General features: G+C 39.7%; 1 protein-coding gene and 1 non-coding gene across 2 annotated transcripts; both read right to left on the reverse strand.

The window, feature by feature from the left end:
* Positions 1–714: 714 nt before the first annotated feature.
* CEP55 (centrosomal protein 55) lies at positions 715–23,189 on the reverse strand. The gene is made up of 9 exons (XM_067027452.1): positions 23,123–23,189; positions 21,443–21,637; positions 19,183–19,458; positions 16,918–16,986; positions 7,734–7,884; positions 6,026–6,339; positions 4,292–4,363; positions 3,493–3,618; positions 715–1,859 (listed from the first exon to the last, which is right to left on the reverse strand). The coding sequence occupies exons 2-9, from the start codon at positions 21,623–21,625 to the stop codon at positions 1,659–1,661; spliced, it is 1,392 nt and encodes a 463-aa protein (XP_066883553.1). The 5' UTR covers positions 21,626–21,637; positions 23,123–23,189; the 3' UTR covers positions 715–1,658.
* Positions 12,770–12,876, reverse strand: LOC131751779 (U6 spliceosomal RNA). Its single transcript, XR_009334336.1, has one exon. It is a non-coding gene; the product is annotated as a U6 spliceosomal RNA (small nuclear RNA).
* Positions 23,190–23,474: the final 285 nt, after the last annotated feature.

The raw sequence follows: 23,474 nt of genomic DNA on the forward strand, positions 1-23,474 counted from the left end.
ATCACTTAAGGATACTGAGTTTGTAGAATTCATAAAGGTTTTCTGGTGGAGAGAAGACGGGCTTTGGAGTCGACCTGGAGTCTGAAATCCAAGAATGTCTTTTTTTTATGATTATGGGCATTTTGCTTAAACTTTCTGAGCTTGGGCTTCCCTGGTGGAGCAGTGGTTAAGAATCCGCCTGCCAATGCAGGGGACACAGGTTTGAGCCCTGGTACGGGAGGATCTCACATGCCACGGAACAACTAAGCCCGTGTGCCACAACTACTGAACCTGCGCTCTAGAGCCTGTGACCCACAGCTACTGAGCCCGCATGCCACAACTACCAAAACCCACCCATCTAGAGCCCGTGCTCCACAACAAGAGAGACAGCCGCAATGAGAAGCCTGTGCACCACAATGAAGAGTAGCCCCTGCTCGCCGCAACTAGAGAAAGCTCGCGTGCAGCAACAAAGACCCGATGCAGCCAAAAATTGAAAAATAAATAAATTTAGGAAAAAAAATATATATATATATATTTTTTTTTTAAAAGGCAAATCAGCTTAATGGCTTACTTGTGGTTTAAAAAATAAAAAACTTTCCGAGCTTCATGCAGTTTTTGGTTCCAAGGTATCCTTAACCACCTTATCATCTTACACTGTATGTTTATCTGTAACTCGCTGGCACCCCTCTCAGGGTAGAAATCTTAGAATACCTGTCTATATACATATACACTCCTCAGAGCAAAACTTATATAATTTTATTCTTTTCTCCTCTACATTACTAACAGTAGCCCAGTGTTAAGCATTTTAGAAAACCTGAAGAAATAAAATGTATAAAAATATATATTCAGATAAGCAAATATCTGCTCATTACCTCACCCAGCTTTTAAGAGTGCCAAAAATAAATAAATAAAACACCTGCAAATCAAAAGAGAGGGCTAGGTGGTTTTGTCAAAATTCAGTTTAACAATTTTAGCTAACCAACATAGGTGCTAATGAAATTCAAGTTAAAGGTATAGCCAGTTAACATTACAGAAAACATTGTGTGTGGCTACTAAGGAGTATTCCTTAAACAGAATCTGCTTTGTGCTTAGAACACAGGTAGGTTTACAGTTTCAACAGTAAGCAGCAATAAAGATCAAGAAAATCCCCAACTTTTCTAATAACTGCTCTATCATAGAAAGGAAAAAAAAATGAAAAAAGTATCACCATCTTTTCACAATGGACATCAAAATCAGAACTGTAGGCTTAATAAGTGCTTGGATTAAAAAATACTAACACAATAAGATCCCTGGTTAGTTACCTTTGATTTTTAAAAATCCACAAAACATAAAATAGTTGCTTGTTGGTGTAACAAATTTGACCCACAAGCAATAACCTGAACTATCTTTTCTCCATCAAGTACTTTAACAGTGCAAAATGTTAGTCATCTCAGCATTCAATGCTCTCCACATTCTGTCACTAAAGCCTCAAGATGAACCATTGTAGGGAGGTATCACTGCCAAGGAAATGCAAATCAGGCAAAAAAATAATAATACAATGATTCACTCCTATGCCAGAGTCTCAAAGGTATATAGGCACTTTCTGATCTGAGGTGAAATAAGTAATTCAAAATGTCCATAAGCTAACGTAAAATACAGTACTGAATCTTTTGACACAAAAACAAAGAATAATTATATTGTTACTTAGAACAGTATTCAACATGGGCGAGTAGATCTCGATGTTCGGTGGCTGGATACTGGATATTGCACTTGGGACATTCCACCAGGCTTTCATTTAGTGCAGCAGTAGGACTTTTTGGTGAGGCAACTTTTCCTCTGTTTTCAGTCTCTCCTTGGAAGGTGACTAATGGCTCTGTGAAGGCAAACTCATGAAGCTGCTTCTGAAAAATAAATGTCAAACGAACTCGGTTTGTATAGATGGCCTACCATCCAGCAGTTGTAACTGCTCCATAGGTACTCCAGTTGCTTCAGCCCTGTAGACTGATTTTCTTCTGAATCTCTCTGGTCACTGGTTTTATGGTGGTAACATACAAGGCAGTTATAAATCACCCAAATTACTTACCCAGGAAGTACTAGGGTTGGGTGTTTACATAGATAGGTTTTATTAAAATGCTTAGAGCCAAATGTAAAGGTGGGCAGGTGGGCAGTGCTGACAAAGTTTGCTAGGTTTGTAAAAGAGGGGTAACTTCAGTAATAAAGAACTACATGGAATTAAGAGCAGCAAAGAATTTTAGCAGGTCAAACAGGTTATACACAGAAATGACTAAGATGTTGTATAATTCCTTTGTGACTTCCCTATTTCATGATTTTTTCCCTGAGGAATTTAGAATAGTCAGTAAAGCTTAAAAGGGAGTACTTTACAACATAATATGAAGATGATGGATGGTAGGAACACAAAGAAAAATACAGGAAAATTATGGATTCTTTTGTATACCCTTTGGCTTCCTATACTTTGAAAAACAGTCATCAACAGGAATGAATTTTCAATTTCAATTTCAAATATTATAAATGGTCAATATCAATGACGTAGAGCCAAAAATTTATTTTCTGTCTTTTATTCATAAAGAAATTACAAATGATTTTAACAACTGCTTTTTTCTCTTTTGAAAACTGAGGAATTCTGTTTGTAACATTTCACCATCTGCAAATATTCTGCAGTACTAGGATGATATATGAAATGTGTGCTAATGGGACATAACACACACAGACCCTAACAGATTTGGTCCAAAGCTTATTAATAGGATGAAAATAGGTAAATCAAAAACCATTTCCTCATAGAAGCATGTTATTTAAAAGGTTAATGTTTGTTTTGTTTTTTTTGCAGTACGTGGGCATCTCACTGCTGTGGCCTCTCCCATTGCTGAGCACAGGCTCTGGATGCGCAGGCTCAGAGGCCATGGCTCACGGGCCCAGCCGCTCCGCGGCATGTGGGATCCTCCTGGACCGGAGCACGAACCCGTGTCCCCTGCATCGGCAAGCGGACTCTTAACCACTGTGCCACCAGGGAAGCCCTAAAAGGTTAATGTTTAAAAAGATTATGTGTTCAGGGTAACCCACAGAAAGTACTCAACTCAATATGCCTAAAAGAGAGTATTAACAGTAATAGTCCATTAGCCCTAAAACCAGTATTTTTTTCTTTCTTTCTTTTTAAATAGAAAAGAATAATTTCAATTCAGGATCTACACCTGCCCTGCCTTACCCCCTGTATCCCCCAGGCCAGGCACTGTTTAGTGCCTTTAGAATCACAGAGCCCAGGGTGGGTGGGGAATGATCCCAGGCACCAGTATGTTATCATTACCAAGAGGCCCATAATGTCCCTTTGTCTAGTCCTCTGAACTGATGCTTAAAGGGCATTTGCTTCAAAAGAGGCAGGGGATTTGATTGATTGATTTGAGAAACAGCCATTCTTTAAGCTGTATCCTCCTACTTCAGGAAATGGTTTTACATATAAATAGAAAGATGGAAGAAAGAGAAATATGAAAATAAGTTTTAGTTTAACCATTCCGAACTCACCAAGGATTCCAACTGTGTTATTTGATTTCTTGCTTTTCGGAGCTCCTTAAGAATTACATGCAATTGATGCTGCATATTTTGACGGTCAAGTTTTTCATTTTCAAAGTCTAAAGTACATGCCTGCATCTAGAAAAAATGCCCAAGACAAGACAATGACAGCTAGTATATACTGTCTAGTTTTCTTGACTGGATGCTTGCATTTTTTTTTTATTAGCACAAGAAGCAAACATGTATTGTACCATTAGAACAAGAATTCCTCTGAGCACAGTGAGATGTTGATAAATGAAAAAGCTTTGTCCAAGGAGCAAAACCAAAGCTTGAGGTATAAGTGAGTGAGGAGCAGCTTAAGAAGTTGCTGGTTAGAATTTGTCCTCCCCATCCTCCTTTTTGTGGGGAAGGGAAAGAGATGGCTGTTCCCTGGTTTGGAATATACTAAAAATCTCTGGTGTCTATTCTGAGAATAACTGGTGTCTCTTTGAGTTCCACTTGAAGTTATCAAGCAGCCCTATTAGGGACAACCGGTCAGACTAGCAGCCATTTAGGGAAGAATAAAATTTGCTAAGACAAACATCTACCTGTCAAGAAAATTGCCAAGTCACCTTAGAGAATCTGGTTTAGCCTAAAGATAGTAACAGGAACACATGGCTGGCAAAGATAGTCACTTTAAATATTTTGTTAAAGTTTTTAAAAAACATTTTCTACAACTTTCAAATGTTTCTTCACAGAATAGTGTAAACATGAGGAAAAATTCCATTTTCTAAAGGGTTAAATTGAATTTAGAAGCAACCCCAATGAATACCTGTTGTTCCAACAGAGCTACCCTTGTCTGTTCCTCTTGCTGCTTCAACAGAGTCGTGTAAAGAAACTGGACCTGTAGGATGTAAATAGAACCAATGCTGTCACATTGACATTTTATGGTTTGGCCTTGACCTGGGATGCATGACAGGCTCACATTTCTAACCAGGGCAACACCTGCTCTTCTGGGCGGGTCCTTCCAGCTGTGGTTGGGCAGCCTATCTATATAAGCAGCTGAGCAGTACTGCCCAGGCCAAGAGTTCCCTGAGGCATAGACTGAATGTCGATAAAAAGCACTAAACTGCAGTGGACACACCCACTTTCCTTTAGGTCCTGACATCCACTAATATTTCTGAGTAGGATAACAAAGCTGGCAGAGCCTGGCCACCTCGGCCAGAGTAGGAGCAAAATTCTCAGTCACTTCTGCATAATCTTTTATAAATATCACTGCTTGCACCTGCAGGCAGAAGTAAGGGTGGTAAAGACTAAGAAGGCAAATGTTACAGACTATTTTCTTCCCTCTCTCTCAACTTTGGGAGGATTTTAAAAATTACTATTCTTTTTTTTCTTAAATTAATTTATTTAATTTTTGACTGCGTTGGGTCTTCATTGCTGCACGTGGGCTTTTTCTAATTGCGGTAAGCGGGGGCTACTCTTCATTGCAGTGCGTGGGCTTCTCATTGCGGTGGCTTCTCTTGTTGCAGAGCACGGGCTCTAGGTGCGCAGGCTTCAGTAGTTGTGGCTCGTGGGCTCTAGAGCACAGGCTCAGTAGTTGTGGCTCACAAGCTCAGTTGCTCCACGGCACGTGGGATCTTCTGGACCAGGGCTTGAACCCGTGTCTCCTGCATTGGCAGGCAGATTCTTAACCACTGTGCCACCATCGAAGTCCCCAAAATTACTATTCTAATAGTAGCAATAACTAACATTTACCCAGCCCTTTAATTTACAAAGCACTTTTACATTCTCTCAGTTGACCTTCATAAAAGTCCTATGAGGCGAGAAGAGGTTGTTATATTTACTATTATTAATTTGACACAAATAACCTGCAAGTCAGAGAAGTTAGCTGATTTTCCTTAGGCCACACAATTAGAGACCTGGTATGGACCTCAAATTATGTTTTTTCCATTATTTCATGCTGCCAGGCAAAATTTAAATTAATGAGTTTCTGTTGAAGTGGTATTCAATTCTAATAATCCTCAGCAATGCCAACATTACTGAGACGGATATCCTGGATCTAGCTGCGAGCATAGTGAGAACGTGGAGGGCATCTGGTAATTAACTTGAGCCAGTGTCATCACAATCTCAGTGCCAGCCTAGGAATCAGCCTTGATCCCCCCTTAACTTCCCCTCTTTCAGCTTCTCACACATACCTAACTCCTCCTCACTCAGCTTTTGTGTCTGTGATTTCCTCCCACTAGGAGGGAATTCCCACAGTCACCCACCTCACCGGTTCCTTCTCACCATCAGCTTTGTCCAAATACCATCTCCTCAGTTATGCCTCCACTGGCCCCCGATTTCTCTTGGTCGTATTACCCTGTTTTATTTTCTTTAGTTTACTTGTTTATTTAGGTACTTGTTTATGGCCTGTCTCCCTTCTAAGTATGAACTCCTAAGAGGGGGCAGGAACTTGCGTTGCTCCTTGATGGTTCCCAAGTAGTTAAAATAGTCCCTGACACTTAGTAAGTACCATGAAAATTCTGAATTGTAAACCATGGAAAACCTTGCTGGTTAGACTCACCTGAGATAAGAGCTCTTCAGATCTCTTCTTCTCTTCTTCAAGTTTTTCCCTGGCAAGATCATTCTCTTCCTTGAGCCTTTGTATTTTCTCTGTTTTATGCCTATTGTCTTCGAGATGTTGTACATCTGCCTTTCTTTGTGAACACAACAGCTGATTTAAATCTTGCACTTCTTTTTGGGTTTCTTCATATTTTCTTCTAAATTCACTAAGTTCAAAATTCAACTGAGGTATTGTTTGTCGTTCCACCTCAAGATCGTTTTTTGCATTTGCCAAGAGATGGTTGTAATATTTTTGCTTTTCTTCTTGAAGATAACCTATGACAAACATATCAGGGCACAACTCACTTTATAAAAGAGAGAATTTTCCTGAAAAAATAAATGTAAATATGTTTCTATAAATAAGATCACATTTATTTCCTCACCTTCAAAAACGAAAAGTCAAGAGATAGAGAACACGGCTGATATTTGACAGAACAAGAAACAGAAGTTCAGGTATACTACTTGAAGTCACAAAATGAATAAATAGAAGAACTAAAAACAGTAATATAATTATTCTGAGGGAGGAAAAGTCACTAATGTCTAAAGAAAACAAATCAACAAATAGGGCCATCAACTCATTGTTTATAGATATGGAGGTAATTACCAAAACCAAAACCAGAAATGTTTCAAAGCAGCTGCCCTGATGGGAGGAAGAAATAGGCATTAGGATGGGATGGGAAAGGTAGAACAGGGTCTTCTGTACTACTATTAAATTATTTTAACAAGTGCTTATATTGCTTTGATAAAACACAGAGAGAGAGACGGAGAGAGAAAAGGAAAACTATATTACCAGAGAAAAAGACTAGACTTCACCCATAATTAAAATCCTACTTTTATGTGTAGTAAACTTATAAAGGCATTACAGTAGTAACTTTGTCCCCTTAGGAATAAAAAGCTTTAAATTATATCTAGAGGTATTCCTTTTATACTTTTTTAGCATTAGTTTCATTTTAAATATTCACATGTGAAGCTCTAAGATTATAAGCCTTGCTGGTCTTTCCTTAGCCTTCTCTTTCTATAATTCAAGGCTCCAGTCCCAGTAAGGCTGTCAGTCATTCTAAATGAGTGCTTTGCACCGGGGGTTTTCTTTTCCTGGCTCATCACCTGGAACTGCTGAATCTATCTGTAAAATAAGAATAATGAACCTTCCTGCCCCACCTCTTAGGCTTCTTGTGAAACGCAATGGAGATCAGTGTCAGAGAAGCTGAAAACCACTTGGCACAAAAGACAGCATCAATCAGAAGAAACTTCACCTCAATTCTAGGGTGAGATTCAAATGATTGAAGAATAATGTATAAAAATGTAATCTTTCTCCTGGGATTGATACGAATAACTGCTAAAGGGAAGCTGAGTAAAAAGATAAGGTCAGCACTGGGGGAAATAAAGTTGGAGAAGGACTTTGAAAGAGGGGAAGGATATGTAAGGTGGAGAAAACGTAATGTGCCTTCAGGGCTGCAAGATCCCTTTACCCTGTGACTTATGCCCTTTGGTATCAGAAAACAATGGGAAATGAAACAGACTGGCTAAAATGGTATTTCTTACTTCAGGGCTAGCAGACCTGCTCTTACTTTACTTTATAACACATGTCTGTAAGAATCTAAATTTGATGAATCTCTCCTTTTGAAAAATGTCAGGCAGGCCAACCCTAAAGAACATTTTTATACCAGTACCTTCTGATTCAGTCTTTTTTGTCTCCTGTGGGAGTGCATGAACAGCTGTTTCCAATTTCTGTTCCAACTCAAAGATCTTGGCTAAAAGTCCTTTTACGTAGACCTCTCGCTGCTCATCATACACAAGCCATTGCTGATTTTTCTCCAGAGCCTCAAAGTTAAAATGAAAGCAAATCAATGATAAAAACCCAAACTCTTAAAATTGACAAGGGAGCCCAAGGGATGCAGTCTTTTCCAGCATACAAAAACTCTACAGCTCACATCATAGAATGATTCTAGGCAACCACTGTAAAGCTCCTGACACAGAGACACATTCTAAGGCCACACACCTTCAGAATACCTAATAACATGGCAAAGTCACGTCTACATGGGGTTAAGTTCATTTGTCTGCTGTTTCCTATACACAATTTGCTTTGTGTCTGTGTCCATGTCATTCTCTGTAAACAGAATGTCTTTTACAGAATGTGGTAGAGGTGGAGATGCACTGCTCAGATACACTTTTAAGAAAGAGCTGTTTCCACCCAACATAGGGCTCTGCCTGGGAGCTCTCCACAGGGTGGACAGAGGCTCTGTCAGGTTTGCATCCTGGCCTGACGGTGCCCCTGCCCAGTCCTGCTGCCTTCCTTTTACTTTCACAGATGTCGCTCCCCAATAAACTGTTTGCACTGCTAACTCCATCTCAAACTTAAATACCACCCTCTCTCCTCATCACCAATTTTCATCTTTTACATCTTTTAGAACTCAAAACTCCCAAATTGGGACCATTCATCTGGTTTGTATACGGGCTTATGAACTCAGTTGTTATATATACATATGTCTACACATTTTTAAAAATTATTTTACCAACCATCTTCAGCTTTTTTGTGTTTGCTGTTTCTCTCAAATAGATAGTAAGCTCCTTGAAGTGGCAGACCAGGCTTTTCCAAGAGGATTCCCAGCTTTTGCATACAATGTGTAGTCAAGAAATTATTTGAATGATGGGATAATATTAATAAAATAAGCAGTGTCTGTTTAAGTTAGCTGGTAAGAGGGAAAGTGATTCACTTTACTGTTACTGCTAATATTAGTTTTTCATCTCAGTTACATCTTTCCTACAAGAAACTAGATGATGCCTTACCAGCCACCTAGCACAAGCTGGAAAATTTTATAAAATCACATCTACATTTTCTGTGGATCATACCACCTGATCTGTGGCAAGACATTAGCAAAATATTCACATAAGAAGCTACATTAAGGGCTTCCCTGGTGGCTCAGTGGTTAAGAACCCACCTGCCAATGCAGGGGACATGGGTTTGAGCCCTGGTCCGGGAAGATCCCACATGCCGTGGAGCAACTAAGCCCGTGTGCCACAACTACTGAGCCTGCGAGCCACAACCACTGAGCCCACGTGCCACAACTACTGAAGCCCGCACGCCTAGAGCCTGTGCTCCGCAACAAGAGAAGCCACAGCAATGAGAAGCCCTTGCACCTCAACGAAGAGTAGCCCCCACTCGCTGCAACTAAAGAAAGCCCACACGCAGCAACAAAGACCCAACGCAGCCAAAATAAATAAATAAAAATACATTTTAAAAAATTGAATGAAGTTTTATATTTTTTTAAAAAAAGAAGCTACATTAACTTTAGTGGATACAACAAGGTAGAAGATATGGACAGAGGTGTATAGATTTATGAAATTTCTTAATGAAAAATTCTATTGATATTTTGATTATTAACTAGGACAAATTCATATATCTTCTGATTCTAACTCTCACTTCTCTTAACCACTAGATCCTTGCAAATTCAGTCAAAGGCAAAGCCAAAGGAGCCTGCTGGGGCATCCCCAGCAACTGTACATACCTCCTCCCCCTCATCCATACCTCCTGTTTTGCCCATAACATCTTTCATTGTTGTTATTAAAAGCAGGACACAGACTCAGGTTAGCTAGCAAAGAAGACAATTCACCTGTGGGTACTCAGGGAAAAAAGTCTTGAAATTCTTATACTGTAGCACCAACATGCAATGAGATTATAACTCCTCTCTCCTTTCCAATTTAGGTCTTCAGTCCAAAAGGATGGGACCACCCCCCTTTCGTTCTATGTTACTGGGAGGCTGGGGAAATAAGTCTCAATTACTGTTTGTGTAAAGAGAGCATGCACAGCTAAACCTGATGTCACATGCATAAAATGTTATGGATGAAGGGCCCCAGGAGGAGGCACACACAGTGATGCTAACACCCCTTCGCAATGGCCAAGCTCATTGGTACTGAGCCCTCTGTCCCTGCCGCCCATGCTATCACCTGTCTGTCCCCACAGGAATACCTGCTTGAGCAATGATTCACTGCTGGGTCTTGGTAAACCCTGATCATTTGGGGATTTAGAAATCCTCAGTTGGAGGGTGATTTCCCCATTGAGAAGAGTGGGAGAAGATGCAGGCCATGACCAAAAGCTTTAAGTCAGTTAATACAACGATAACTCAGTATTTTGAGTTAAAATAGTTACTACTACTAAGTTCAGTTCAACCTCTTCCTCGGTCCCCCAAAGTGCTAAATTGTTCTAATTATATTAAATAACTGAGAATATTTTAAAGCTTCAGGACACCACTTGCTGAACTGTAGCTATGTTCCCTTAGGCTGACATTAAAATTGTCCACCATCTGCCACCTCCCATCTCTTCAGCTCGCAGCCTGGCCTTTCCTCTCCTCCACTGCTGCCTTGTTGTCTACACAACTGTGCACACCCTCTGTGCCTCTTCCCTCTGTACAGAGTGCCCTAGAACCCCTTCCTATGTTACCTGCCCACTTAAATACCACATTTTCATCAAGTTCTGATGAATCCAGGCTTGTCTTTCAAGGCTTCTCACCATAACTGTCCTCATTAAGCTTCCTCTCCTTCCTAAGCCAATAGTGATTTTCATATCCACTCAATCTATTTGGCATCTTATACTCATGACCTTGATTGCTTCTTGATGATACTTCTTATCATAACTACATCCTGAGCCCTCTGGATAGCTGAGCACAGGCTTATTTAGATATTTTCTTTCACAGTTCCTTGTTTGTGTTCACTGTTTCCGTAGCCAGTGGCTGCCTGATAAATGTTTGTGAATGATGTTGACAACACGGGGTGGGGAAACAATGGCTGCAAGAACCAGCAAGACTTATAGCCCCAAACCAGAGTTTGTGAGTGTTCAGGGAAGAGGAGAGGGCAGGAAAGAATCTAGCAGTTCCTTACGCACAGTAGAACAATACATTTAGAGTGATTCAAAAAGAATAAAACATTTTCAAAAATTGATTACTCATTAACTAAGTAATGCGTAATGGAACTATCACAACTATTTCTATAATCTTAGAATTATAGAAATAGTTGTGATAATATGGATCCTTTGTGTCATAATTCATCCCAGACCTGTTAGAATTTACTATTATCAGTAATGAAAGTGTGGCAGCCAGGATGTGTAACTTCTTAACCTTCAGGGCTACCAGAAAGAGATGGCAAAAACACAAAGTTCTTAACAAAAAAGTTGCACGGTGTAACTCTACTGAAGTAACATATACATACTGGAATACATTTTCAGAAGTGTTCAATTCTTTATGAATCATCCTGCATTTGTTGTAGGTACACTGTAAAAGGAGGGGCTCCTGCCCTCTGCCCCACAATCTCACTCTATAAGGGTGAGATGGGATAAGTGGTGAGAACGTACTGGAAGTTGTTGTTTGCATATCAGGGCATCTTCTTTCAGGTAGGAATTTTCATCCTTTAAAGATACAGGTAGGGACTTCCACGGTGATGCAGTGGTTAAGAATCCGCCTGCCAATGCAGGGGATGCAGGTTCGATCTCTGGTCTGGGAAGATCCCACATGCCACAGAGCAACTATGTGTCACAACTACTGAGTCTGCACTCTAGAGTCCACGAGCCACAACTACTGAGGCATGTGCACCTAGAGCCCATGCTCTGCAACAAAAAGAAGGCACCACAATGAGAAGCCCACACACCGCAACAAAGAGTAGTCCCCATTCGCCACAACTAGAGAGAGCCTGCGCGCAGCAACAAAGACCCAACATAGCCAAAAAAATAAATAAAATTTTTTTAAAAAAAGAAAGTTTACACCCCAAGAAGTAATCACATATTTAAAGAAAAATCCACCTGCCAATGCAGGGGACACGGGTTCGAGCCCTGGACCAGGAAGATGCCACATGCCGCAGAGCAACTAAGCCCGTGTGCCACAACTACTGAGCCTGAGCTCTAAAGCCCGCGAGCCAAAATTACTGAAGCCCGCACACCTAGAGCCCGTGCTCCGCAACAAGAGAAGCCACCGCAATGAAGAGTAGCCCCCGCTCACCACAACTAGAGAAAGCCCGTGTGCAGCAATGAAGACCCAACGCAGCCATAAGTAAGTAAGTAAGTAAATAAATAAATAAATAAATAATTTTTAAAAGATACAGGCAGTTGAGCTCTATGTCCAAAAAGATCTCTATATAGGGAAACTCTAAGTCTAGAGAGTTCCTCCAACCTTTGCTAGGCTGCTTCCACAAGTATCCTACAAACTAATGAGCAAAGCTTCCAGGTACGGGGCTTAAAGGATTTTCAATGTCTGTTCTCTATAAAACTAGGAAATGGATTAGGAAGACAGAGGCAGCCTCTGGAATCAATGACTTAGTCCAGGGCCCTCCCCACAGCCACTCTTCTCTCTGCACCTGTCAGGCAGTTATAACATTAGTTTTCCTCATATGGCTGAAGAGTTCATTTATCAAGCAGAGATACTGTAGAGCCACTCTGTTTTATACACTCAAATTTAATTGATAAGAGATGTAGCATTGTATGACTCAAAAAGCACACATATATCCTAATACTTATAAGTCACTGTTAGATGCTAAAGATACCTAACTTTATACTGAATTTAAAATACGTCCGTATTTAAGCAATATTTTAATATAATTTAAGTCAACGTTGGATGGGCCTGAAAATTTTCTTCTTTTAAATGAATCTGTCTATACATTACTTAAGTAGGAGAAACAAAACTATATTGGTTTAAGATATAGAGAGACAATATTCTTTGTCTTTTTAAATATGGACTGCTTCACGAATTTGCATGTCATCCTTGCACAGGGGCCGTGCTAATCTTCTCTGTTTCGTTCCAATTTTAGTATACATGCTGCCAAAGCGAGCACGAGACAATATTCTAAAGGGCCACGTGATGGCGATGTTACTTCAATAAAGTAGTAAACACTTCTTTACTCCTCACCTCACTGACTCTTTGCATCCACTCTTTCATTTCTTTAGAGAATCAATAATAAATGGATTTGAGAGCTTTCAGTGAAGGCTGACATTATGGGTTTTGTATCCTTAGAGTCCTCCTCGCATTAGTTAGCTCTTCCAGCTTTGTGTCATCTACACATTTGTTAGACATGCATTTACCATTTCCATCCAAGTTATCAGTAAAAATACAGAACAGGAGTGGGCAAAAGTGAAGCCGTATGGAATGCTACTAAAGCTCTTCCTCCTGCTTTGGCAGGGATCCATTAAATATTCTTTGGGCAAAAACTCTACTGTAGATTGAAATGTTAGCCTATATTGGAGGAAGAAAAAATGTGCATCAATTGACAAAACCGTAATATGGATGGTAGATAACATACAAGTATTGTGTTCATGTTAAATTTATTAAAGTTGCTATCTGTACTGTAGTCATGTAAGAGAGTATCCTCAAAAAAAAAAAGTATCCTCATTCTTAGGAAAATACATTGAAGTCTATAGGCTTAAAGGGCTGTAGATATATGCAACTATTTTATGGTTCCGAAAAAAATACTGGACTTCCCTTGTGGCGCAGTGGTTAAGAATCCACCTGCCAGTGCAGGGCACACAGGTTCGAGCCCTGGTCCAGGAAGATTCCACATGCCGTGGAGCAACTAAGCCCGTATGCCACAACTACTGAGCCTGCGCTATAGAGCCCTCGAGCCACAACTACTGATCCCACAAGCCACAACTACTGAAGCCCACGCGCCTAGAGCCCGTGCTCCACAGCAAGAGAAGCCACCGCAGTGAGAAACCGTGCACCACAACAAAGAGTAGCCCCCGCTCTCCGCAACTAGAGAAAAGCCCACGTGTAGCAACGAGGACCCAATGCAGCCAAAAAAAAAAAAAAAAAAATTATATCTGTGTGTGTGTGTGGATGGGGGTGGGGATTGAAAGAGAAAGAGTATAAAATGGGGTAAAATGTTAACAATAGTTCAATTTTTTTTTTTTTTCTTTTTTCAGTACGCGGGCCTCTCACTGTTGTGGCCTCTCCCGTTGCGGAGCACAGGCTCCGGACGTGCAGGCTCAGCGGCCACGGCTCACGGGCCCAGCCGCTCCGCGGCATGTGGGATCTTCCTGGACGGGGGCACGAACCCGTGTCCCCTGCATCGGCAGGCGGACTCTCAACCACTGCGCCACCAGGGAAGCCCCAATAGTTCAATTTTTTAAAAAATTTATTTTATGTATTTATTTTTGGCTGCATTGGGTCTACGTTGCTGTGCACGGGCTTTCTCCAGTTGCGGTGAGCGGGGGCTACTCTTCGCTGCAGTGCGCAGGCCTCTCATTACAGTGGCTACTCTTGTTGCCGAGCACAGGCTCTAGGCGCGCAGGCTTCAGTAGTTGCGGCTCATGGGCTCAGTAGTTGTGGCTCGCGGGCTCCAAAGTGCAGGCTCAGTAGCTGTGGCGCACGGGCTTAGCTGCTCTGTGGCATGTGGGTATCTTCCCAGATCAGGGATTGAACCCGTGTCACCTGTTAACCACTTCACCACCAGGGGAGTCCCAACAATAGTTCAATTTTGGTAAAGAGTATGTGGGGTTCTATGTACCATTTTCCATTCTTGTAACTTTTCTGTAAATTTGAATTTTTTCCAAATAAAAAATTAAAAATAATTATTATTTATCTTCCATAATTCTATGTTTAAAAATCCGATTTTCTGGGCTTCCGTGGTCGCGCAGTGGTTGAGAGTCTGCCTGCCGATGCAGGGGACACGGGTTCGTGCCCCGGTCAGGGAAGATCCCACATGCCATGGAGCGGCTAGGCCCGTGATCCATGGCCGCTGAGCCTGTGCGTCTGGAGCCTGTGCTCCACAATAGGAGAGGCCACAACAGTGAGAGGCCCACGTACTGCAAAAAAAAAAAAAAAAAATCAGATTTTCCTTATTCATTAATTTTTTTTTTTTTTTGGCCTCACTGCACAGCTTTTGGGATCTTAGCCCTCCAACCAGGGATTGAACCTGTGTCCCCTGCAGTGGAAGCTGACAGTCCTAACCACTGGACCGCCAGGGAATTCCCTAAAAATCTGATTTTTAAAATCAAGAGCAAGAAATGTCTATTAGGGCTTCCCTGGTGGCGCAGTGGTTGAGAATCCGCCTGCCGATGCAGGAGACACGGGTTCGTGCCCTGGTCCGGGAAGATCCCACATGCCGCGGCGCAACTGAGCCCGTGAGCCATGGCCGCTGGGCCTGTGCGTCCGGAGCCTGTGCTCCGCAACGGGAGAGGCCACAACAGTGAGAGGCCCGCATACCGCAAAAAAAAAAAAAAAAAAAAAAAAAAAAAAAAAAAAAAAAAAAAAAAAAAAAAGAAATGTCTATTAAAACTGATTTTAGCTATTCGGTTTCAAGGTTACTGACACTGGAGAATGTTTACAGCATTAACTCTGTGTAATTATTTCAAAATATCAGCCAGACCTAAATGGTAGCTGAGGAATGATACAGCTCAGCCTTAAAATTATTTTACCATAACAAATACTGATTCTTAAAATAGGTGGGCAAACTTCTACAGGAAGTTTTGTGGGAGCTTTGCAGAGGGTGTAGGATTAGAATTGCTGAGCTCCCCAAAGCCAATACTGTGACAGTGCAGACTCTGAGGAGTGAGATTTCTCTTTCCCTGCTCCTAAATCCTCCAACTATAATTCTCCTCCTGCTCTAAAAGATCTGCTGAGACTCCAAAGGGATGACCAGAGCTAAACCACCTCTTGCTCCCCAAATGTAATTTAATGGTTCTTAAAGGGTGGTCTTCAGACCACTAACAGTAGCAGCAGCACCTGAAGCTTACTGGAAATGGAGAATCTCAGGTTCTACCCTAGACCAATTGTCATTACATAAAAATAACTTTAGTTGTTCTTTGAAGCAGTTAGCACTGAGAAGCCTAAAAATTACCCGAGTTTAAGAAAACAGCATCTATTTTTCAGGTACTTTGCTAAAAGAGACACTAGTGAAATTCAAGAAACTTCGCAAGATTCCATTTAGTCATTCTTTCCAATTTTGTAGATGCTGGGGATAGTATATGACATACAAAAAACTTCTTTTGATAGTTTTTTAATAATTATGTTTCTTCTGTATTTTTGTTACCTCTAGGTAAATTACTTTGATAAGGGTATGTGGTACCCAGTTATATAGACACTCAGCAGATTTAAATTCTTCTTTTGAAGATCAAATAGACCTCAAGGTACACCTGCTAGATAAGATAAAACAGGAATCTTAAGAGCATATCTATATCAGGGTAGACATGCCAGTAATATTTCTGGAATCACAATATCTACCTACTGACCCAATAATTAAATCAAGAATTTCATACTTTGCATATCTAATCTTAAAACTTGAAAAAGTACAGTGTGAATAGTAGTTCTGTGTCCCCAATTTATTTAATTTCCAATGAAACTCACCAATCCATTTAAGACATAAGTTTGAAGTAATAGAGATTTACCATATATCTAAAATAACCTCATATCAAATTCTAGAAAAAAGAAACATTGAATACACAAAGAATGTGTTTCCTTTTCAAACTATGAAAGCAAACCCTGGTTCTAAGGGAATAATTTCAAACTAAAGAGTACATCTTGCATGGATAAACAAAAAGAAAAAAAAGCTACAAGTTAAATTACATTATAATAATAAAATAGTTGAGCAAATTAGATTTAGGTGAAGAAGGGATACTGTTGAGGTATTTGGTAGAAATGGGTGATTTCTAGGGCTTTCTATCCTAAAGAGTCCATACTTAGAGGAACTGGCCCTCTTGAATGCCTGGAAAGAGACTTAAAGGTAGTAACCTAGAGAGATGATCTCAAACCATTCATTTCTCCATCTCCTCAAAAGATTTTTTTCAAGCCACAGCATCACTGCTGTCAATTTCCATGAAATTTAATAATAAATAAAGTAGTCCTCTTTAGCCATAACTTAATAAAAGAAAAATGAACTTACATCTTTCAGCTGTATTTCCATTTCATGAATATTACTCATTGATGAATTGAAGCAACTTGTAGCCACAGTCTACAAGTAAATCAATATTAGTTAACATCATAAATTTAACAACAGAGGTTTCCTCATTATATTTAGTTTCATAATAATACAGTATACTTCACAGGGGCATCCCAAAATGCAGATCTGGTATATGCCAGGTGATGGGTAGCAGAGCAGAATTAAGATATCCTGGAAGCTTTCTAAGCAGATTGGAAACCCTGAGATTTCATATCTAATTTGACCTCTGAGGTCACCTGGACCCCAGGATCACCAGAATAGCCCTCAATGCATATGAACAACCCACTGATTTTCACCAGAAGGAGACAAAACAGCTGGGCTATTTAAATGAAATCTGGAAAATATTAAATTGGCAAATAAAAGACGAAAGTTGTTTTCTAGAATTATATTTGTGTTAGCAATAGTATTAATTAGTATTCATTCATATAGAACTCAAAACATAATTTGTCCCCTCTTTTTTCTTCATTTTCTCATAGAGGAAAAAAAAGAGGGGAAGTAGGTGGTAAGGTACCCAGGCTAGTCAACAAAACTCATAAAAAGCTGTATTTCAGTCTTTTAACAGCTATAAGGAAAGAGATGTATGTGAAGGATGGCAAAAAGCTCAAAATATTTTTTTCTCCAAAGATGCTCTAGCAACCCTAGTATGTAGCCCTTTCTCCCTCTCAATTTAGTCCTTTAGGTAGAAACTATGACAGAGATAATTCATCAAATCCCTATCCTTTCTCCCTGGGCATATTGTGGACTACATTTCCCAGACTTGCCTGTGGTTAGTGAGGTCATGAGACTGAATTCTGTCCAATGGAACGTGAGCAAAAGTGAGATATGCCATTCCAAGGCCTAGACCTCACACGCTCCCCCAATTCTTCACATGCTCTCTAGCCCACAGCTGTGTATAGCGGATCTGGTGGAGGATTGCACCCTGAGGGATGGGGGAGCCACTAGAAGGAAGGAACGTGGATCTTTGAATGACTATGTGGAGCAAAGCCTCCTCCACTCCAACCTGCACTAGGCTGTGACATGAGAGAAAAATAATCATTTGTCATATAAGACTCTGAGATTTGGAGATCGGTTGTTAGGCAATTAGACATGCTGACTAATACAGAAATGAGTAGTGGGTATTCCACAATTATTATAAGAATACATTTTTAAAATTATCATTCTTACCAAGATTTACATTTCCACCTTCAAAATTAAAGAAACTAATTCTTGAGCTTTAAGTAAAGGTTTAGTCAACCACGTAGGATCTGACTATAATGTTTCATAAGTTTCAGTTCTATGGAAATTCTCTAGAAAAGCTTAACCTCTTTGAACTCATCTGTAGAAATACTCAATTGCCCATCTATGAGAGTACACATAAATTATAGGTACTCTAAAGGGGAGATAAAGTAGAAAGACCCTTATCATCGTTGACATATTGTATCTGAAAGCTGTAGATTTTCTTCTGTAGGTGGTAGTAATAGTTGTAGTATTAGTATTATTCAAATGTCCAAATTTCCAGAAGAATCAAAGGTCTGATCAATAAGAAACCATTTATTTAGCACTTACTACATGCCAGGAACTCTGCTAGGCTATTTACATATATCGTAACATTTAATCTCCAGTGTTCTTACCCTGATTTTACTGATGTGGAAATTGAGATTTAGGAGAGGGGTCTGGTGAATTCTAGCATTGTCTCCAAGGCTAGAGAGGTTAAGGAATTTGTTCAGAGAGTCACACAGCTAGCAAGTGGAAGAACAAAGATCTGAACTCAGATCTGCCTACCCACAAATCCTTGCTCTTTTTGCTACACTAGTGACGCTAAAACAAAAGAGAGGGAGAAAAAGCATGTACAGTTAGGAAAAAAGCATACTTGATATTTTAACTGGGTATCTCAAATAAGAAAAACAACCAAAAAATGAAGCCTATTGTTTTCACAATACAAACTATAGAAAAAAGAACTCAACAAAATCTTCCTGCCTGTTGTAGATACACAGTGGATTCTGTATTATGAATACTCCCTTGCATTAAAACAATGGTGTGGGGAGTGGAGGGAGCCATATTACCTATTTTTGCTTATGGAGAAGTACCAGGCTATAAAAAAAAAAGGAACCTGTTAGTATACTATACTGCTTCACCATTTGCCAAGCATGTTTTAACAAACTCATTCTCCATAAGAATTACAAACTATCAGAAAAGATTTTTAAAATCTGGGTTTAAAGAAATTAGTACCTGTGATAAACAAAGTGTATCAGCTTTGCCTTCAAGTTCAGCAAGTCTTGCAGTTGTAGCAGACAACTGTTTTTTCAATACATCTGTCTCTTCAGACAAGGATTTCAACAGCTGTTCCCTCCTTTCACCTTCCTTTGTTTTCTCTTCCAGCTGTTCAAGCAATGCAGTAGTGCTGTGTTTGGCTTTCAGCTCGTCTCTAAGTCGCTGTATTTCTTTGTCCTTCTCTGTGAGGCGATAAGCACTCTTCTCTCTCTCAGCTTCAAGGACTCGAATTTTCTATATATAAACCAAGAAGAATCTTAGAACAAAGCCAGGTCAAACACGAAAATAAACAGTATATTACAACAAGCATTTATGAAGTGTTTATTATATATCAAGTCAGCATTATACCAGATACCAGGGCAAAAAAGAAGATGAAGCCTGGGAGGGGAGTCTGGGAGAGAATGGATATATGTATATGCATGGCTGAGTCACTTTGCTGTGCACCTGAAACTGTCACAGCATTGTTAATCAGCTATACTCCAATATAAAATAAAAAGTTTAAAAAAAAAGATGAAGCCAAGGTCTTACGCTCAGAGAAATCAGAGAGGTAAACCAGTACATTAATGCAATATGGTAAGTGCTGTGGTTAAGATATATAGAAAATGAATGGGACATGGACACAGAAAGGAGAGATCAACTCTGTCAACAGTGGTTAGAGAAAGCTGAAGAAAAGCTGGCTCTCACCTGAGTATCTGCTAGTCATTCCCCCATCATGCCAGTTCTAATAATCTTAAAGGCTAAAAGTGAGTCACACAAAGAGATACATGCTCACTGATGAACTTGAAGCAACAGAATTTAAAAATAACAAAATGTTCTACACTGATAAAAGTGCATTCATAAACTTGCTTTTTGTTAATAAATGATCTGGTGTCAAATCTAGAAGGTGATCTTCAAAGGAGTGTTCAACATTTTCAAGGATTTGAAAGATAAAGAAGACATATTTGTTAAACTCCTGCTGGCATAAGGGAGAACTCATCAATAGAGAGATGATAGAGAAAAGTTAGCAGAATGGCTTTACATGCTAACAAAGGAAAAACAACATAAAACTAAAAACTTGCATTTGAGTGTGGGGGAGAGAAGCAGTTGTTCAAATAAAGATGGGGAATTGAGTTGGACAGTTGTATGAAAATGATGAGGGAATTTTCAGTTGCCTACAAGCTTAGGACAAGACAGTAGTATGATACAGTTACCAAAAAAACGAATTCAATTTTAAGATTTCATAGAGTATATTATCCAGATTACAGGAAATAATAGTACTGCTTCAACCTGTGTTTGCCACTGTATGCAATACTAGGTACATAATTCAAGAGGGACATGAACACACCACAGAGTGTTCAGGAAAGTGACCAGGAGGAGAAAAAGCCAGTAAAGCTGAAGAATATGGGGTTGGTCTACAGGAAAGTAAGAGGAAGCAAGATTTCCTTGGATATCTGAAAAGTAGTCAATTGGATAAAAAAAAAAAAAAAAAAAAAAAAAAAGACTTGTTCTGTGTAGCTTTAATTGACATAACTAGAACAAATGGGTAGAAGTTACAGGAAGTTTAATTTCAATTGATTATAAAGGGTTTTTGATAGCCAGTGCTCATCAGAAGTGGAATGAACTGGAAAGAGATCTCTCAGGAAAGCTATTAGATTCCTTCACCAGATTACAAAATAATCTTTCTATCTAAGAATTGGTGATATGTGTTAAAAAATGTGTTAAAATATGTTAACACATATTAGGTATTTTTAAAATAATAAAATGTGTTAAAAATAATAAATCATTTGGTTTTATCATGTGCCTATAAAGTAAAATTTAAAGAAATCCAATGATATTATTTACTACAGATCATTTATTTTCTATGAACAATAAAAGTACTTTTGCAAAATAAATTACAATCAAATTAACGATTAAATTTTAAATCCTTCCAGTTCAGCAAATTCCTAACTGCTTTACAGACTATATCATACCAAATTGTAAATTAGGGAAATATAGTTTAACAGAACACAAAATGCTAATATCTGTAATAATTTTACCTTAAAGAAACTGAAAACAAAGATTACTTGTAAAGCAGCCAATATACATGATTAAATGGGTTTTTAAACATTCACATTAAAAGCTAAATCCCAAAGTTGACATTAGATTTGTTTTTTACATTTAGTGAACATAAAAACTACATTATATCATTATACTTTCTCATCTCCTACAGCAAAGCTTACTACAGTTTAAAGGGTCTTACCTCCAAAAGTCTGTGTCTGTCTTTATCAGTCAGCTTTCCTTTTCCGCTTGCAATTTCATCCACCGATGTTTTTAAGGCTGCAATTTCTCCCCTAAATTTTTCTAATGCAGCTTCTGGTTTGGAGTTACTAGGCTTTGGTCCCCATTTACTTTTAATTAAATCTTTGGGACTTCTGGAAGACATTTCTGAAAATGTCTGTAAAAATAAAAATACAGTTATAAGTCTGAGTTTACAAGGTCAAATCTCAGGTTTGAAAAGGTCTAATAACTAATTTGCTAAACAGAAGAACCTTTCTATCTAAATAGAAGTGATATAGCCAAACCAGTAGGGTATGGAACAGGGGCTGGGGAAAGCTTCTAGCGTGCTAGTAACACTATATATTTTTAAAGTCTGGGTGGTAGATACATGGGGAGTATTCAATGTCAACTTATACTCTTGTGTTTGTGCAGGATTCTGTATGTGTGTCATAGTTCAATAGAAAAGTTTCATTTAAAAAAAATGGAGGGATAACCAATGATTAAACCATTAAATGAAGCCTGAAACAAGTAGACCACAATCAAAGACAAATTTTACCCAAGAATTAAAAGCTAATGATAAATAATGTAATTCTGAATATCTGGATATTGAAACGTCATTACCTGACGTAATGGTGAGTCCTCTGTTTTATAAGCTAGGCCTAGTTCAGATCTATCTTAATAATAATAGTCAGCTGAGAGAGCACAGTGGGCAGAAGTGAGAAGAATCCAATATGAGGCATTTATAGGAAAAAGAGACAATATTCACAGAATTCAGGAATAACAGGAATTAAGAATAAGGAGTAAGGAGAAGTTTAGCATATTTGCTAACAGTATTAGATGACATTTAAGAAGCAAGGGTATAATATAAACTCTAGGAGCAAAATACATAGCAAAAATTACTGTGTATATAATAAAAGTAGTTTTGATTAGGGAGGTTACAAAGCATTTTTCCACCTATGGATCCCAAGATAAAATAATGGTAATGTGACTAGGGAATCCAGAGGAATATGATACTATTCATGCATTCAAAAAATATTGGAGAATTTAATTTACCAGACAGCATATTAGGTGCTGGGTATACACCGGCAGAAAAAAGAAAGAAAGAAATGAAAGAGACATGTCACTTACATAACGGAACTTTCAATCTAGCAGACGCGGCAGGCAGTAACAAGGAAACAAATATAGATTCTCAAGTTGTAAAATAAATGTTATTCAGGAAATGAAAAGTACAATGATAAATGATACCAGTAACATAGAGGAGACCTACTTAGACACCTCGGTGGAGAAGGTTTTTCTACGGAAGAGACCTTAAGGGTCATCCTGTGTGGACTCAGAGAGCCTAAAAATACCAGAAGCGGGTAAACTGATAGTTAACCATCTATCACAAGGTTAGCCCTGGAGTTTTGCCCATTCTAAGGTGAAAGACTAAGATAACCAGCAAAGGGCACGACGCCTCTATTACAGGCAACGTCCGTCGCCTGCAAGTGGAGGCAAATCTTACGAAAACCCTCACAGAAGATCTCACGTGGGAAGACAGGCAAAGAAAAACTGCAAAAACAGGCACCTTTTTTCTCACCCCCACTTTGAAGATGTTTGTAGAACAGACATGAAAGTGCCTGCTAATTGTACTAACGAAAGACCCTGGCCAAGTCACTCGAACTACCTGCGCTTGTCTGAAAGAGGAGGCTAATACTCGCCGCAGGGCTGAAAGAAGGGATCGAATCGGCGACGGCCGTGAGGCACCCAGCCAGGGCCAGGAGCCAAGTGAGAGCCAGGGAAACGCGACGGGCACCCGGGAGGGCAGAGATTGAGCCCCAGATAACGCGATCCCCCACTGACCACGCCTCCCTCGCGGTCTCTCCCGGCCCCGGGGCTGCGGGCCCTGGCCGCCCCCGACACACTCCGCGGTCGCCCCCCCCCCCCCCGCCCCCAGCAGCCAGCTGGCACCTGAGGGGAAGCGCGGCGCCTCGCTTCGGCCCAGTCTCACCCTCCCGCGCAGGAGCCGCTTCCGGGAG

The sequence above is a fragment of the Kogia breviceps genome, chromosome 2 (genome assembly GCF_026419965.1).
Source record: "Kogia breviceps isolate mKogBre1 chromosome 2, mKogBre1 haplotype 1, whole genome shotgun sequence".
In the NCBI taxonomy this organism is placed as follows: domain Eukaryota; kingdom Metazoa; phylum Chordata; class Mammalia; order Artiodactyla; family Physeteridae; genus Kogia; species Kogia breviceps.